The sequence below is a fragment of the Phyllostomus hastatus genome, unplaced genomic scaffold, assembly GCF_019186645.2.
Source record: "Phyllostomus hastatus isolate PE091 unplaced genomic scaffold, TTU_PhHast_1.1 phas_contig_5, whole genome shotgun sequence".
In the NCBI taxonomy this organism is placed as follows: Eukaryota; Metazoa; Chordata; class Mammalia; order Chiroptera; family Phyllostomidae; genus Phyllostomus; species Phyllostomus hastatus.
The window spans coordinates 3,503,688-3,521,034 of record NW_025333897.1 but is presented as its reverse complement, the minus strand read 5'-3'; the positions used below and the strand labels follow the sequence as shown (position 1 = coordinate 3,521,034).

The 17,347-nt window shown below is 36.9% G+C and overlaps 1 protein-coding gene across 1 annotated transcript in view; it reads left to right on the top strand.

Moving 5' to 3' along the window:
* LOC123823657 (zinc finger protein 383) overlaps nt 1–10,092 on the top strand; it is a 40,089-nt gene extending 29,997 nt beyond the window's left edge. Inside the window, exons 3-5 of the mRNA XM_045846606.1 lie at nt 3,941–4,067; nt 4,380–4,475; nt 7,935–10,092. Coding sequence (XP_045702562.1) covers nt 3,941–4,067; nt 4,380–4,475; nt 7,935–9,130 — 1,419 coding nt within the window. The 3' untranslated portion in view covers nt 9,131–10,092. The remainder of the gene's footprint in view (nt 1–3,940; nt 4,068–4,379; nt 4,476–7,934) is intronic.
* The last annotated feature ends 7,255 nt before the right edge of the window (nt 10,093–17,347 follow it).

The following is a 17,347-nucleotide window of genomic DNA, read 5'->3' as shown; positions in this document are numbered from 1 at the left end:
GCTTTAACTTGACCTTATCTGGGAAGCACTGATTTGATCTGCCCTTCAATTCTAAATGCTAGTGTTTCTGGATACAGTAATCTTGGATGTAGGTCCTTGCCTTTCATGACTTTGAATATTTCTTTCCAGCCCCTTCTTGCCTGCAAGCTTTCTTTTGAGAAATCAGCAGATAGCCTGATGGGAATTCCTTTGTAGGTAACTGTCTCCTTTTCTCTTGCTGCTTTTAAGATTCTCTCCTCTTTCATCTTGGGTAATATAATTATGATGTGCCTTGGTGTACACTTCCTTGGGTCCAACTTCTTTGGGACTCTCTGAGCTTCCTAGACTTTCTGGAAATTTATTTCCTTTGCCAGACTGGGGAAGTTCTCCTTCATTATTTGTTCAAATAAGTTTTCAATTTCTTGCTCTTCCTCTTTTCCTTCTGGTACCCCTATGATTTGGATGTTAGAACATTTTAAGTTGTTCTGGAGGTTCCTAAGCTTCTCTTCATTTTTTCGAATTCTTGTTTCTTCATTCTGTTCTGGCTGAATGTTTATTTCTTCGTTCTGATCCAAACTGCTGATTTGAGTCCCCATTTCCTTCCCTCCACTGTTGGTTCCCTGTATATTTTCCTTCATTTCACTTTTCATAGCCCTCACTTTTTTGTCCATTTTACAACCATACTCAACCAATTCTGTGAGCATCCTGATTACCAGTGTTTTCAACTTTGCATCTGATAGGTTGGTTATGTCTTTGTTGATTAGTGGTATTTTTCTGGAGCTTTGGCCTGTTCTTTTATTTGGGCTATTTTTTTCTGTCTCAGTTACCTGTGCATAGTAACATGTGGAGCCTTAGATTTAGCCAGGGCTGGGTAACCATCTTTGCTGCATTGTGGTGCTATATGTGGGGGAAGGGTCCGAGGGGGAACAATGCCTCTTATTCAGCTCTCTGCAGGCTTTCAGTCACTTCTGCCCCTACCCAAAAGCAAATTGGGCCCTTCTGTTTCTGATTCCCTAGTGGGTGAGTTTGTGTATGTTCTAGGACCCTGTGGGTCTCTCCAATGAACTCTTACATAAGGCTGGCAGTTTCTCCTGCTGTCTCAACCCCCACAGGTTTTTTCATCAGAAATTTTGAGGCTTTATTTGCCCACTCTGGAACCCCGGTTTGCATGGTCTCTCTTGCTCCCCACTTTTTCCTCCCAGTTTATCTGCACACAAATGTGGGACTGCCCTGTCTGCCAGCTGCTGTCTTGCCCACCCAGGTCCTCCAGCCACTGCCTTGCCACAAGTCCTCTCCACCAAGCTGCCCATCTGCACCCCTCCTACTGGCCTAGATGAATGTTTCTTTATCTCCTTGGTTGTCAGACTTCCCTACAATTCAATTTTCTGTCAGTTCTGGTTGGTTTTTGTTTTGAAATTTGTTGTTGCCCTTCTTTTGGTTGTGCAAGGAGGTACAGTATATCTACTGACACCTCTATCTTGGCTGGAAGGCCCCCCTTTCCATTTGATCACCCCACTAATTCTAGTAATTATCTGTCACCATGTAAACTTATCACAATATTATTGACTATGTTCCTCTTATACTTTTCACCCTTTCCCTGCCTCCTCTCTTCTGGCTGCCATCCTTTGGTCTCTGTTTCTGTGATTCTGTTTTTGCTTTGTTTGTGTGTTTGTTGTTAGATTACACATATAAGTGAAACTTGTATCTGCCTTTCTTTGCCTGACTTATTTCACTTAGTATAGTAATCTCTAGATCCATCTATGTTGTTGCAAATGGCAAGATTTTTTGTTTTAGTGCTGTATAATATTCCATTTTGTGTGTATGTATACACATCTTCTTTACCCATTTATCTATTGGTGGAGGTTGTTTACATACTTGGCTATTGTAAGTAATGCTGCAGTAAATATGGGGGCACATACATCTTTTCCGATTAGTGTTTATGTTTTCTTTGGATAAATACCTAAAGTGGAATTTCTGGGTCACACTGTATATGTTTTTAGTTTTTTGAAGTATTGCCTTACTGTTTACGATGGACCTAGTCTGAAAATTGTTTATTTTAAAAAATTTATTATTGTTCTATTTTTTATTTAAATTATTTTCTTTATTTTTCAATTAAAGTAGATATGTAATATTATATTAGTTTCAGGTGTACACCCCAGTGATTAGACATTATATATGAAGAGGGACCCAAAAAACATGTAATTTATTTATTTAAAAAATGTGTATTTATTCATGTTTAAACTTCAGTCACCTTTGAAGTTCTCTCCATTTGATGCAATGAATCCATCAAGACTTTTTTTCTTCTGCTCAAAATAGTTTTTGAACTTGTCAATTTTGATACCTTTTAGTGCTTCTGCCATTTTTTTGTTTCACCTCATCCACACCAGGAAAACATTTCCCTTTGAGGGCTTTTATCATCTGGAGAAACAAATAAACAACAACAACAAAAACAACCAAGTCACTTGAGTGAATAGGGAAGGTGGGGTGTGGGTGTCATGTCGTTTTGGTCAAATACAGATGAATGCAGGTGCACTTGTAAATCACTCATCATGAAATGGACAAATGCATTGAAAGAATCTTCAAAAAAAAATTTACTGAAGCCAAACACAGCTTCTCACAATGATGCCAGCTGGTGCACTGATACAGATGTGTTCCTGCGACATTTACCTAGCTGAGAAAACCTAGACTACAAGGGGCCTGCCTTCCAGAAGATAAAGTGATCGTCTCAGTAAATCTTGTGACCATCTGACACCATACATAGTTATTTGTAGGGGAGCTTTGTCCAGCAGAGCTCCCCTGGTGACCATGGATGAGAATAAGTCTACCAAGACATAATCTGCTTGGGGAGGAAAGGCTGACCAGTCTCAGAGGAGAAGGGCCTTGAGCCTCTTTCTCAATGGGCTTTTATTGGGTTTAGTTTGCATAGGAATACAGGGCATATATGTAAAGCTCAGCAATCATTGTCAGGCATAATGATCAAACAATGGATAACATTCAAAGAACTCTGAGGGCTTGTTCTGAGTCAGGGTCAGATAGGTAGAATGACGCCAAAGGGCAATAAAACTTTGGGAGACAAACTCATTTTATGCTGAGAACCTTAACATTTAAATTGAGGGTATTTTTAGCAAAGCAGGTTGCACAGGACTTTATGCATTCTTTCTCAGGCTTGATCATCCCCAGGAACCACCTGTTCCTGCACAGGGCTGCACTACCCTCCAGCATTGATTCAAGCCTGAATCAGGTGGGGAATGCAGGCAGCCAAGGGATTAGGAGACTTTTTACAGATAGAATGAGGATTCAGGCTATAACAAAGCCAAGGTGTGAAGATCCATCACCCCTTTTCTATAATCTCCTAAGTCCTTCCCTGATGGCTCCTTTGCGATTGTGCCTGTCTTAGGTTGTTCCTTCCTTGAGGAGTCTTACCCATCATTGACTATCTAGCCATCCTCCAGGGGCCAAGCAGGGTGAAAAGGGGAGCAGAGGCTGTGCCCCTGCCAGGGGTACAAGTTTTGTCTTTTGGTGGCTTATGGTCCTACGGCCTTTTTACTCAGCCTTAGCCATGGGGAGTTACAGCTTCTGAAACCAGGCAGGGTGGTTCTCAGCAGTTATTCAAATATTATTATTTTTTAAAGATTCTATTTGTTCATTTTTAGAGAGAGGGGAAGGTCCCCCATCCTGGGGACCCAGCCTACAACACAGACATGTGCCTGAGACTGGGAATCAAACTGGCAACCCTTCGGTTCTCAGGCCAGTCCTCAATCCACAGAGTCACACCTGCCAGGGCTGATGTGGTTAATGTAAAATAAACTGATTAGTTGCTTCTGTGTCAGAAATCCAAAGATTCTTATTCTCAGTGACACCAGTATACTTGCTTATTTGCTTTATCCCACAATACAAGTACAATAGAGTAGTCTGAAGTATTTCTTTTATTACACAAGTATACTTATGTTTATTATTTCAGGAATCAGTGATGTTCAGGGATGTGGCAGTAGATTTCTCTCAGGAGGAGTGGGAATGTTTGGACCCAACTCAGAGGGACTTGTACAGAGATGTGATGCTGGAGAACTACAGCAATCTGCTGTCAATGGGTAAGGTCATCTATATCAGTAATTTAGGGTTCTCCTCTGGAATGTCTCTTTCTTCCACAGTGAATTTTTCAGCTGCTTTTTAAATTACCAGCTGAATTTCTGCTCCCTATTCCCAAATAAATGTTTGGAGATAAAATGAAAAGGAAGAGTGGAAAATGAGAAGCTCCATTTGGTTATGGCCAAAGCTTCATCTTCTTTCTTTGACTGTTACTGTAGTGGCATCTATTTTTTGGTTATCAAGGGACTGGGTCTTATTTATGGATTCAATTTATGCACAGCATAATCTTGTTTCATATCTCTTCTTGTGAGCAGGACTTTACATACCTAAGCCTCAAGTTATCTCCTTATTGGAACAAGGGAAGGAGCCCTGGATGGTTGGCAGAGAGCTGACAAGAGGTCTGTGTTCAGGTGAGTGGGAAAGGATTGAACAAAGCAGGGCATTATAGGTAATAACTCTGTTGACCAGTGAAAAAAACAGTATCTTTGAGGTGTTATCTTGGAAGCTTCCATCAAAACACTAGGCCTGTGGAAAAAAACTTAAGTTCTTTTAGCATGAGTCTACAAATGACCTGTTTCCATTCCTTCCCTCACTTACTATTCTATTACTCTTCTCCAGCACACCACTTAATTTCAAGTAGAAGGTGCTGTTCACTTCCCCTCCAAAGAAAACTTTTACCTATATTTAAGATTCAGTTCCTTGCTAGCTTTTCTTCCTCTTAAATTCATCTAAATATTTTCTGTTACCACACCCAGAATAAGATTTGTGTGTGGGTGCACACATGCATGTGTGTATCTGCACTGCTCATCTCCTGCAAGTAACAGTCCTCAGAGCTGCTGGCATTTGGGTTCATGCTGTTGTAGCTGGAGCAGAATAAGCAAAGAGGGAATTGTGTGAAAGGGGATCAGCAAAGTAGCAGGATGTGCTAGATGAAGGTAGGAGGGAGGGTGTACCTGCCAATATTGGGGTTTTGTGAACCTAGATATGGGCTTTGAATTCTGTTATGAATGAGGCAGGTATAAAGCTATTTTATTCAGAATGAGATGGTATAAGCAGAGGAGTGACATATTTTTAAAGGATCACTCTAACTCAGAGGTTGCTATTTGGGGATTCCTTTGTACAGAATTCAGGGAGTCCATGAATTAGTATGAAAAGAAATAAAATGCATCATTATATTTACTAACCTTTAAGTGAAATATAGCATTTCTTTCAATTATGATGTATGCAGCAAATCATAATATTAGTTCTGTGACTTTGACATGAATGGAAATCAACATATTGTATTTATTTATGGTCATCACTATTTCATAACTACTGTAGTACTGGGCTCACTGCAGGTCTTACTATTTAATACCTTAATAAGAAGAAAACTCCAGGGAGAGGGGAGAACCCCTGTGAAGGCCTTTCTAGGAGGGGAAAGCTTGTTGTGTTTGAAGAACTGAAAGAAAGCCAGTGTTGCTGGGCCCCATGAGCAAGTGAGAGTGGAATGTGAGTTGAAGTTGGAGTGACAGATAGGATCCACATTACTCAACCTTTGCCCCTCATTGTGAGGAGTTTGGACTTTGTGTAGTAGAAGGCCAAGCCAAGTTTTGGCCCCTTAATAGAATAAAGACTGTGAAACTTGGCAGGGAGACTGGGTTAGGAGGCTATTATAGTGGTCTGCATAAGACGAACGAGGGCATTGGCAGTACAAATAGAAGAGGATAGTTTTAAAAGTTACCTAGGAGCTTAACTAGATTAAAGTTGTTTACAAATCATACAGAGTTAGGAGAATAAAAGATTATGCTGGAATGAATTCTCTGTGTTTTGCTAGAGATGTTCTAATAGACTCCATTTTGATCTTTTCAAACCATTTAGTTAGCTTAAAATTTTTATTTTTGGTAAGAAATTCTTTTGTAATAATACCTGTCAAATACTAAACATTTTATTCAAAGATAATTACAAATATTTCTCCTCTCCTTTCCAGTACTCATGAGTTAATGATTATCTCCCTTTTACAGATAAAGAAATGGGAGTTTAGAAAGGTTAAGTAATTGCCTAGGAACACATAATGAGTACACATCAGAGTTGGGACTCAGCTGATCAGTCTGCTTCTGATTGCTGTCATCTTTCCATCACCGTATTTTGTACTTTCTTTCTTTCTGTCTGCCTTAAACGTTAGCTCGCACTCTTTTCAGTCACTGCAGTGGTACATGAGCAAGAGACTCCTAAGATAAGCATCACAAAATTCCAAAGCAAACAATATTGTCCCTTAATTGCCAACACATAACATATTCTGTCTTCTCTGTCTGCCACTCCCATCAGGGTAGCCCAGTACCTTGGATCCCATGTGGCTTACACTCTGTGATGTCTCTCACATTTCATTCAATATACTCTTTATTATGGAGCCTATTCTGTTTCTTCCCCAACTGAGTCTGCTGCAGTTTAATTCTGACACTAACTACCCAGAGTTAGCATAGACCCCACAGGTTAACAGCAGAATCCTACATAATACTGCCCTTACTTCAGATGCTAGCTGCAAATATCATGGAGTCTATAGACCTCCCACACTTCTGATCAACTGACAATAAAGCTGGGGATTTCCATGACCCTTCCCTGCAGGTTCATTGATTTGCTAGAGTGACTCCGAACTCAGGAAAACTTTATGCTTATAATTGTAGTCTTACTGTAAAGGATTCCTGTTAAGCTAAGGTCTGGTAGGCTTCCAGGTGCAGAGATTCAACACCTTCTCCCTGTTGAGTCAAAGTGTATCATCCTTTTAGCATTTCAGTATTTTTGCCAGCTAGAAAGATGCACTGAGCTTTAGTGTCTAGAGATTTCAGTGTGATTTAATTATATTGATATCATTGGCCACTTAATTTCTGATCCCTCTTGTGTCTCCAGAGGTCAAGTAGCTGAAAGTCCCAAACCTCTAATTACATGTTTGGTCTTTGGGGTGATCAGTGTCTATCTAAGGACTCACTATGTGTGACCTCATTTTCATAATAAAAACATTCCTATCACTCAGGCAATTCTAAGAGTTTTTGAAGTTCTGTGTTAGGAACCAGAGTCAAAGACCAAATTTATTTTTTATCATATCAAGAGCCCAAGAATCTTCCCCTATATAGATTTATTCCTCCCAGGAGGCCTTTAATGGAGGTCAGGAAATTATCCATTTCATGTAATACATAAATGTATAGTATGATCTTACATTCTGTTTCTTATATACACAAACATGCATGCTTATATAGATATATGTAGACCTAGTCATTTTTTTCATATGCTCATTTACCAAACTTTCCTGATGATTCTGATCCATATCATATCAGTATTTGAGAATAATTGTGGTTTTCTACTTCTATAGTCTCTTCCTTCTGCTTTCTGTATTATACAGTCATGCACCACTTAGCAACAGGGATATGTTCTGAGAAAGGCAATGCTAGGGGATTTCATTGCTGTATGAACATCATAGGGTGTACCTACACAAACCTACATGGCATAGCTTACTACTATAATTGTGTGTGCTATACTTTTATGCAGCTGGCAGTGTAGTAGGTTTGTTTACACCAGCTTCAGCACAAACACATAAGTAATATGCTGCACTACAACCTTAGAACAGCTAGGATGTTGTTAGGCAATAAGGATTTTTCAGTTCCATTGTATACTATGAGACCACCATTGCATTTGCAGTCCATAGCTGACTGAAATGTCATTATAGGGTACATGACTGTATCTCATTTCTATACACTTTTTGTCCATTTTTCAGATTAAACAGATATACTTGAGAACTGTGTGTCATTTACTACCACATACTTTTTTTCATTTCTATTATAAAAGTTTAACTTTTCACAGATGGGTGGAAAGAATATTTACCATTTATTTTCTTTCAGATCTGGAGTCAATGTGTGAAACCAAGTTATTATCTCTAAAGAAGGAAGTTTATGAAATAGAATCATGCCAGAGGGAAACAATGGGACTTACAAAGTATGGCTTTGAGTACTCCAATTATAGAGATGTTTTGGAATATGGAAGTCATCTTGAAAGACAACTGGGATATCAAAATGGACATTTCAATCAAGAAATATTTACTCATGAATACATGCCCACATTTATTCATCAGACATTCTTCACTCTACATCAAATAATTAATAATGAAGAGAAACCCTATGAATGTAAGAAATGTGGAAAAGTCTTTAGTCTGAATTCACAATTTATTCAACATCAGAGAATTCATAATGGTGAAAAATCTTATGAATGTAAGGAGTGTGGGAAGTTCTTTAGTTGTGGCTCACATGTTACTCGACATCTGAAAATTCATACTGGTGAAAAACCCTTTGAATGTAATGAATGTGGAAAGGCCTTCAGTTGTAGTTCATATCTTTCTCAACATCAAAGAATTCATACTGGTAAGAAACCCTATGAATGTAAGGAATGTGGGAAGGCCTTTAGTTATTGCTCAAATCTTATTGACCATCAGAGAATTCACACTGGTGAAAAACCCTACGAATGTAAAGTATGTGGGAAAGCCTTTACTAAGAGCTCACAACTTTTTCAGCATGCAAGAATTCATACAGGTGAGAAACCCTATGAATGTAAGGAATGTGGCAAAGCTTTTACTCAGAGCTCAAAGCTTGTTCAGCATCAGAGAATTCATACTGGTGAGAAACCCTATGAGTGCAAGGAATGTGGCAAAGCCTTCAGTAGCGGATCAGCACTTACTAATCATCAGAGAATTCATACTGGAGAGAAACCCTATGATTGTAAGGAATGTGGCAAAGCTTTTACTCAGAGTTCACAACTTCGGCAACATCAGAGAATTCATGCTGGTGAGAAACCCTTTGAATGTTTTGAATGTGGGAAAGCCTTCACTCAGAACTCACAACTTTTTCAACATCAGAGAATTCATACAGATGAAAAACCATATGAGTGTAATGAATGTGGAAAGGCCTTTAATAAATGCTCAAACCTCACTCGACATCTGAGAATTCATACCGGGGAAAAGCCCTATAACTGTAGGGAATGTGGGAAAGCATTTAGTAGTGGATCAGATCTCATTCGTCATCAGGGAATTCATACTGATGAGTAATAAAAGTTAAAACTTGTTTAATTTAAACTTAAATATTTTAAACAAAAAATGATGTTTGAGAGTTACCTTTTTTCACTATTTTTGTTTCTTATTATATATGTACATTTTTAATCCAAACATATTTCACTCTATGTTATGAATTCAAATTTCAAATTGCCATTTACCCCCCAACATTGTACTAATTGCAGATGTTCAATAATTTTAATAGTTTTTTCTTTCCCATTAATTTGTTCTACCTTCTGGGAGTTAACATTATATTCTTCTTTGCTTGTACTTCAGGGCTACTTTTTCTGATCTACATATTTGTGCTTACACCAATATCACACTGTTTACATTGTGTGACCTTGTATGGTTTAATTCCTTGTGGAAATTTAACTTTGTTTTTGAAGTCAGTGTTAATCTTTTTGTTTCACAAATTTATGTTATAAAACAGAAGACAAGAAACTAAAAAGCCAGTATTGATCATAATGATACTAACCATAGATGACTACTCTCAAGTGGTAGAACACATCCTACCAGACTGTCTTTAAAGAAAGTGTAGTTGTGATAAGCATGTCGTACCTTCACTCGCTTTTATCATGCCCAAAAATATGATTGCCATTTCAGTAAATGTGAATTATTATTATTCTTAATGACATATATAATTGCTTTTTAAATTTACTTTATCATTCATGTTGCCTTTAAAATCTGCCATAATTAGTATGACCCAAAATTTATCTTTGTATGCTTGTTTTTTTTTAATTTTAAAACATGTATTTTAATTATCCCAATGTTATACTATAAAGGTAATTAACCACTATTATCAAAGTGTCATTTATCCTTTCAGATGTGTGTTACTTTTTATTGATAGATGTGAGTGGCATTTTGTTTCATATGTTTTATTTCATATATAGTAAACATAATTATGTTCTGCATTGGTTGTTGTAAGGATTCAATGAATGAATAAATTTAAAGTATTAGAACTATTTGTCTGACTTAGTAAATCCTTAGTAAAAATTGTCCATTGTTATCATTGATATACTAATTTTCAAAATTATATTTCTTATTTTGGGGAAGTATTTTAACCATATTGTTTACCTCTGTATAAATCAAAGAATTTGTAATGAAAAAAAGAGGAATGTATTGCATATATGGAAGTTCTTCTTATCACTCATTATTGAGCATGGAATTTTAAAAGGACAGGAGAAAGTATGTATCGGTAGTCTTCATTCAGACTTTATCTTTCATGCTGCACAAAGATGAATACCAGTCTGAAGCCTTGTGGATATAATGATGGGTAGTTGAAAACAGAGATATTAAAAAAGTAAGAAGAGATGAGAAATTTTTTTCTAATAATTAGTACCCCCCCAAAGCAAAAAATATACAGGCCAAATTATTTGACCAGAGTGACAGTTGAATAGCTATCAAATGTTCATATATTAATTCAGTGTCCCCTTTGATCAACATGGATTAAGGAACTAAAATTTTAATACACACATTAGTTAAATGTGAATAAAAATGAGAACACAACTGAAAAACCTGGGAGTGGCAAAGTTATATTGGAAGTTTTATAACTTCCAACCAATGCATAACCAATATGCATATATATATTAAAATACTAGCAAGGTCATTAATAAATAAAATTAACATAGAATCCAAGGAGCCAAAACAAGCAAAAAATTAAAAATGTATAGCAAAAGGCATTATTAGTTATAAAATGCAGAAATAACTGAAAGAAGAAAACTAAAATAGAAAATTTTATTATGACTTAAAAAAAGGACAAACTTACGGTTCATGTGAGGAAGAATGACAACACCAAATGAGAAGTTGAAATGACAGCCTATTTAAATTTAAAAGGACTGTATCTTTTTCTATGATGAAAATGTTCTGGGATTAGTGGTGTGGGTTGCATATAACAGTGAACATACTAAAAACTGCTTAACATTATACTTTAAAAGTGTGAATATAATGATACATGAATTTTATCTCAATTAAAAATCTTAAAAGTTAATATAGACATTTTTATAATATATCTTCAATCTGGACAAAGCCTGTGATTTTTATAAAGAATTTAAGTTGACACTTGTATATTTCTGACCAAGATGGAGGCATAAGTAGACACATTGTACCTTCTCACAGAACCAAAAGAAGGACAACAACAAATTTAAAAACAAAAAAAAACAACCAGAGCTGCTAGAAAATCAAACTGTATGGAAGTCTGACAACCAAGGAGTTAAAGAAACATTTATCCACACCAGTAGGAGGGGTGGAGATGGGCATCTGGGGCAGAAAGGATGTGCAGCAAGGTGACAGCTAGCAGACCAGGTGGTCCCATATTTATGTGCAGGTAAACAGGGAGGAAAAATGGGAGTGAGACAGATCATGCACCCAGGGTTCCAACACAGGGAAATAAAGCCTCAAAACCTCTGACAACAAAAACCGTGGCAGTTGAGGTAGTGGGAGAAATTCCCAGCCTCACAGGAGAGTTCGTTGGAGAGACCCACAGGGTCCTAGAACACATCCAGACCCACCCACCTGGGAATCAGTACCAGAAGGGCCCAATTTGCTTGTGGGTAGCAGAGTTAGTGACTGAAGGTGAGCTGAGAGCTGAGCAAGTGACACTGTTCCCTCTCAGACCCTTCCCCTACATACAGCACCACAATGCAGCAAAGGTGGTTGCCCTGCCCTGGCAAATACCTAAGGCTTCACATCTTACTACATAACAGGTGTGCCAAGATGAAAAAAAAAATGGCTGAAATGAAGACAGATCAAAACTCCAGAACTAAATACAATTAAGCAATGAAGAGATAGCCAACCTATCAGATGCACAGTTCAAAATACTGATAATAAGGATGCTCACAGAAATGGTTGACTATGGTCGCAAAATAGATGAAAAAATGAAAGTTATGAAAAGTGAAATAAAAATGTACAGGGAACTCACAGGGACAGGAAGGAAACAGACTCAAATCAATGATTTGGAGCAGAAAGAAGAAATAAACATTCAGCCAGAACAGAATGAAGAAACAAAAAAAAGTGAGAGGTTTAGGAACCTCCAGGACAACTTTAAACATTCCAACATGCAAATCATAGGGGTGCCAGAAGAAGAAGAGGAAGACTAAGAAATTGAAAATTTATCTGAAAAAAATAAAGGAGAAATTCCCCAATCTGGCAAAGGAAATAAATTTCCAGGAAGCTCAGAGAGTCTCAAAGAAGTTGGACTCAGAAAAGAACACACCAACGCACATCATAATTACTTTACCCAAGATTAAAGATAAAGAGAGAATTTAAGGCAGCAAGAGAAAAGGATACAATGACCTACAAAGTAGTTCCCATAAGACTATCAGCTGATTTCTCAAACCTTATGAGGCAAGGAGCTGGAAAAAAGTATTTGAAGTCATGAAGACAAGGACCTCCATCCAAGATTACTCTATCCAGCAAAGGTAGCATTTAGAATGGAAGGGCAGATAAAGTGCTTCTCAGATAAGGTCAATTAAAGCACTTCATCATCACCAAGCCCAAATGTTAAAGGCACTCATCTAAGAAAAAGATCAAAACTATGAACAGTAAAATGACAACAAACACAACTGTCAACAACCAAACCTATAAAATCAAAAACAAAAACAAACTAAGCAAACAACTAGAACAGAAACAGAATCAGAGAAATGGAGATCACATGGTGGGTTATCAATGGGGAGGGTGAGGAGGAAGGGGGAGAACGAGGGGGAAAGTACAGGGAATAAGAAGCATAAATGGCAGGTACAAAATAGACAGGGGGAGGTTAAGAATAGTATGAGTGTGGCAGGAAAAGAAAACTCCCATGAAAAAGCTTCTATGCTCTGTAGCTTCTTTGATAAGCAGTGCCTTTGTTTTAATGTGACCGGGCAAGCTGAGTAGAAGCTATTTTTAGGTAAGGAGCCATTACCAAGTCAACGGCCAGTTATCTCAAGGCCAAAACTGACCTTCGCTCCTGCTTTCAGAGGCTGGTTCCCCCTCCCTTTCTGCCTGTGTAACTAGTATATAAAGGAAACTCCAGCCCAACCTCTTTTGCTCAGAGAATTTGGGGAATTCAAAGGAGTTATTTCACATGAAAACTACTGCAAAAAAAAAAAAAAGAATTTGGGGAATTTAATCCTCTCTGAGCTCTCACGTAATAAAGTTTGTGCTTCATTATTTCTCTGCGTGAGTGATTTTCCGAAACATGAGGAAATGGAGAAGCCAAAGAACTTATATGTATGTCCCATGGACATGAACTAAGTGTGGGGGTGGGGGGTATGCGGGTTTCATCGGGTGTGCAGGGCAGAGGGGAATACAGAGAAAATGGGAAAACTGTAATAACATAATCAATAAAATATATATAAAAAGTTATCCAGTGTGTACAATTTCAGTTTGGTGCCAGCAGGGTATTGAGCTAACAGGTCTTAGCCTGCATTGAAGAAATGACCAATATGCAGTGAATATAAAATAAAAAATAAATTGACAATTATAAAACCTTAATACTTCTTTCCAAAAGGAGCATTATAAAATTAGACCACAAGATACTTTAAATGTCACATAACTACTTAAGAAGGCATCAAACTAGATATATTTATATGTAAGATCTATGAAATGTTTTAGGAATTCTTCCAGGACACAGTAAGATGTGAGTTAGCAAGTTATCTACTTTTATGGATTTATCATAATTCTAATGTTAAAACTTTCTAGAACACAAAAAAGATAATATAGTTGACCTTTGAACAACACGATTTTGAACTGTGTGGTTTTTACTCATACCCAGATTTGTTTTTTCCAATAAATACAGTCAGTGCTATGTATCCACAGTTTTCAAATCTGAAGATTCAGCCAAGTGTGGGTTGAAAAGAGTATTTTTGCATTCCAAACCATGAATTCCTAACAGTTTGTTGTGAATTTCTAAAAGATTTTTTTAGTGTGTGTTGCTGTGTGTCCGTTGTTCTATTACATTTGTCCCCTAACAGATTTTTGATCCACAGTTGTTTGAATCTGCAAATGTGAAGAGCCAACTTTATTTAAGTTTGGGGAAAGTTAAGAGTTCTATGCAGATTTCTGACTGCAAGTAGGGTCAGGGCTCCTAATCCCAACCTTGTTTAAGAGTCAACTGTATGTCTAGAATCAGTTATGAAAATGTGATGTTAAAAAATAAATCTATTAATCAATTGAAAAATATTTGTCACAATCTGAATTTAGGAGCAAAATGTTTCTGATAAACACTTATTCAACCTTCCTACTCCAAAACTTGGAAATCACGTTGATTTAGGTAACACAGTATTCTTTAGTATCTGAACTCAGAAACCAAATAGATTCTAAAGGAAAGGATTTGGGATGCAACACAAGGTAATTTCCAAAGAATTTCTAGAGTTCAAGTAACTAAAGCACTACAAATGAAAATATATTATTAAGTCCTAATATCTTATTAGAGGTAGCCTATTTTATTTTCTTAGCAGTTTTTGATAGAATGTGATATATTTGATAAATAAACTTGAGTTATCCTACATGCTGCATTATCACTGCATTTATCCATTTATACCTTACTTTTCACTTGAAGAGCCTTTAAAACATAGGAAATATATCACACCCTTGCCATGCTTTTTTTTAATTTTTAAGTTTTTTTCTTCAAAGCTATGCTACTACTCTGCTCTTGATTTCAAACATAGCATTCAGGATGATGTGGGTATTAGATTCTACAGAGTTAATATTTCCCCACAAGAAAGTAACAGCTGAATTATAAATACCCTCTATAGATTTTCTTAGTAAACTACTTTAGATAAATCATTCATACAGAAAAGTATAAGAATCCTACATGTACAGCTCATTAAATATTTACAAATTGAACATGATAACTAAGCCCCCAGATCAATAAAGGTAACATCTTTGTGGTTTAACATTTTAATGGTTGTTCAAGTACAGTTTTCTGCATTTTCTCCCCACCCCTCCCCACCACCCCAGCTCTCCTCACCTCCACAGTGGTTGCACCAGTCAGTCTGCAGTCCCACCAACAGTGCACTAGGGTTCCCTTTTCTCCACAACCTCTCCAACACTTGTTGTGTGTTGCTTTATTTATGATGGCCATTCTCAGTGGTGTGAGGTGGTATCTCATTGAGGTTTTAATTTACACCTCTCTGATAGCTAGGAATACTGAGCATCTTTTCATATGTCTCTGCATCCTTTGTATGTCATCCTTGGAGAAGGATCTGTTCAAGTCCTTTACCCATTTTTTAATTGGGTTGCTTGTTTTCTTAGGGTGGAGCTGTGTGAGTTCTTTATATATTTTGGAGATCAAACCCTTGTCTGAGGTATAATGGGCAAATGTGTTTTCCCATATGGTTGGTTCTCCTTTCATTTTAATGCTGTTTTCTTTAGCCATGCAGATGCTTTTTATTTTGATGAGATTCCATTTGTTTATTCTTTCCTTTATGTCCCTTGCTCTGTGGGACATATTGGTCAAAATATTACTGTGTGGAACATCTGAGCTTTCCTGCCTATGTTCTGAAGGACTTTTATGGTGTCACAACTTATATTTAAGTCTTTTATCCACCTTGAATTTATTTTTGTGTATGGTGTAAATTGGTGGTCAAGTTTCATTTTTTTACATATAGCTGTCCAAATAACCCAATACCATTTGTTGAAGAGGCATTTTTGCTCCATTTTATGTTGCTTCCCCCTTTGTCAAATATTAGTTGATCATAGAGACTTGGATTTATTTCTGGGCTCTCTGTTCTGTTCCATTTGTTGGTATGTCTTCTTATGCCAGTACCAGGCTGTTTTGATTACAGTGGTCTTGAAATACAGTTTAATATCAGGTATTTTGATCCCTCCTATTTTTCTCTTCTATCTCAAAGTTGCTGCAGCTATTTGGGGTCATTTATAGTTCCATATAAATTTTTGATGTGTTTGTTCTATGTCTGTGAAATATGCCATTGGTACTTTAATAGGGATTGTATTGAGTACAAATTACTTTGGGTAGTATGGACATTTTGATCTTGTTAATTCTTTTGATCTGTGAACATGGTACATGTTTCTATTTTTTTGTGTCTTCCTTAATTTCTTTCTTCAGTGTTGTGCAGTTTTCTGAGTACAGGTCTTTTACCTCCTTCCTTAGGTTTATTCCTAGCAATTTTATTTTTATTGTTATATCAAATGGGATTTTTTCTCCTGATTTCTGTTTCTGATGTTTCATTGTTGGTATGCAAAAATGCCTTTGATTTCTGAATATCAACTTTGTGTCCCACTGTTTTGCCAGATTCATTTATTAGGCTGAGAAGTTTTTTGGTGGAGTCTATAGTTTTCTATGTACACTATCATGTCATCTGCAAACAATGACAGTTTTGTTTCCTCTTTTCTAATTCACATGCCTTTTATTTCATTTTCTTGTCTGATTGCTGTGGCTAGAACTTCCAGTACTATGTTGAATAGGAGTGGTGAAAGCAGGCATCCTTGTCTTGTTCCTGATGTTAGTGGAAAGCTCTAAGTTTTTGCCCATCGAATAGGATATTGGCTATGGTCCTTTCAAATATGGCCTTTATTATGTTGAGGAATGCTTCCTCTATTCCTACTTTGCTGAGTGTTTTAATGATAAATGGGTGCTGTACCTTATCAAATGCTTTTTACACATCTATTGATATGATCATGTGATTTTTGTATTTGCTTTTATGTCATGTATTGCGTTTATTGATTTACAAATATTGTACCATCCTTCCCCCCTGACATGAATCCCTCTTGATCATGGTTTATGATCTCTTTAATGTATTGCTGGATGCAGTTTGCCAATATTTTGTTGAGGATTTTAGCGTCTATGTTCATCAGCAATACTGGCCTCAAGTTTTCTTCTTTGTTGTGTCTTTATCTGGTTTAGGAATTAGGATGATGCTGGCTTCACAAAAAGAGTTTGGGAGTCTTCCACTTTCTTGGATTTTTTTGATTAGTCTGTGAAGGATAGGGGTTAGCTCTTCCTTAAATGGTTTGTAGAATTCTCCTGTGAAACTGTCTGGTCCAGGGCTTTTGTGTGTCAGGAGTTTTTTGATAACTGCTTCAATTTTGTCTGCTGTTATTGGTCGTTAAGGCTTTCTGCTTCTTCAGTGAGTTTTGGAGGATTATATTTTTCTAGAAATTTGCCCATTTCACCTAGGTTTTCAAATTTCTTGGCATACAGTTCTTCATAGTAATTTGTTACAATCCTTTGTATTTCTCTGGTGTTAGTTGTAATCTCTCCTCTTTCATTTCTGA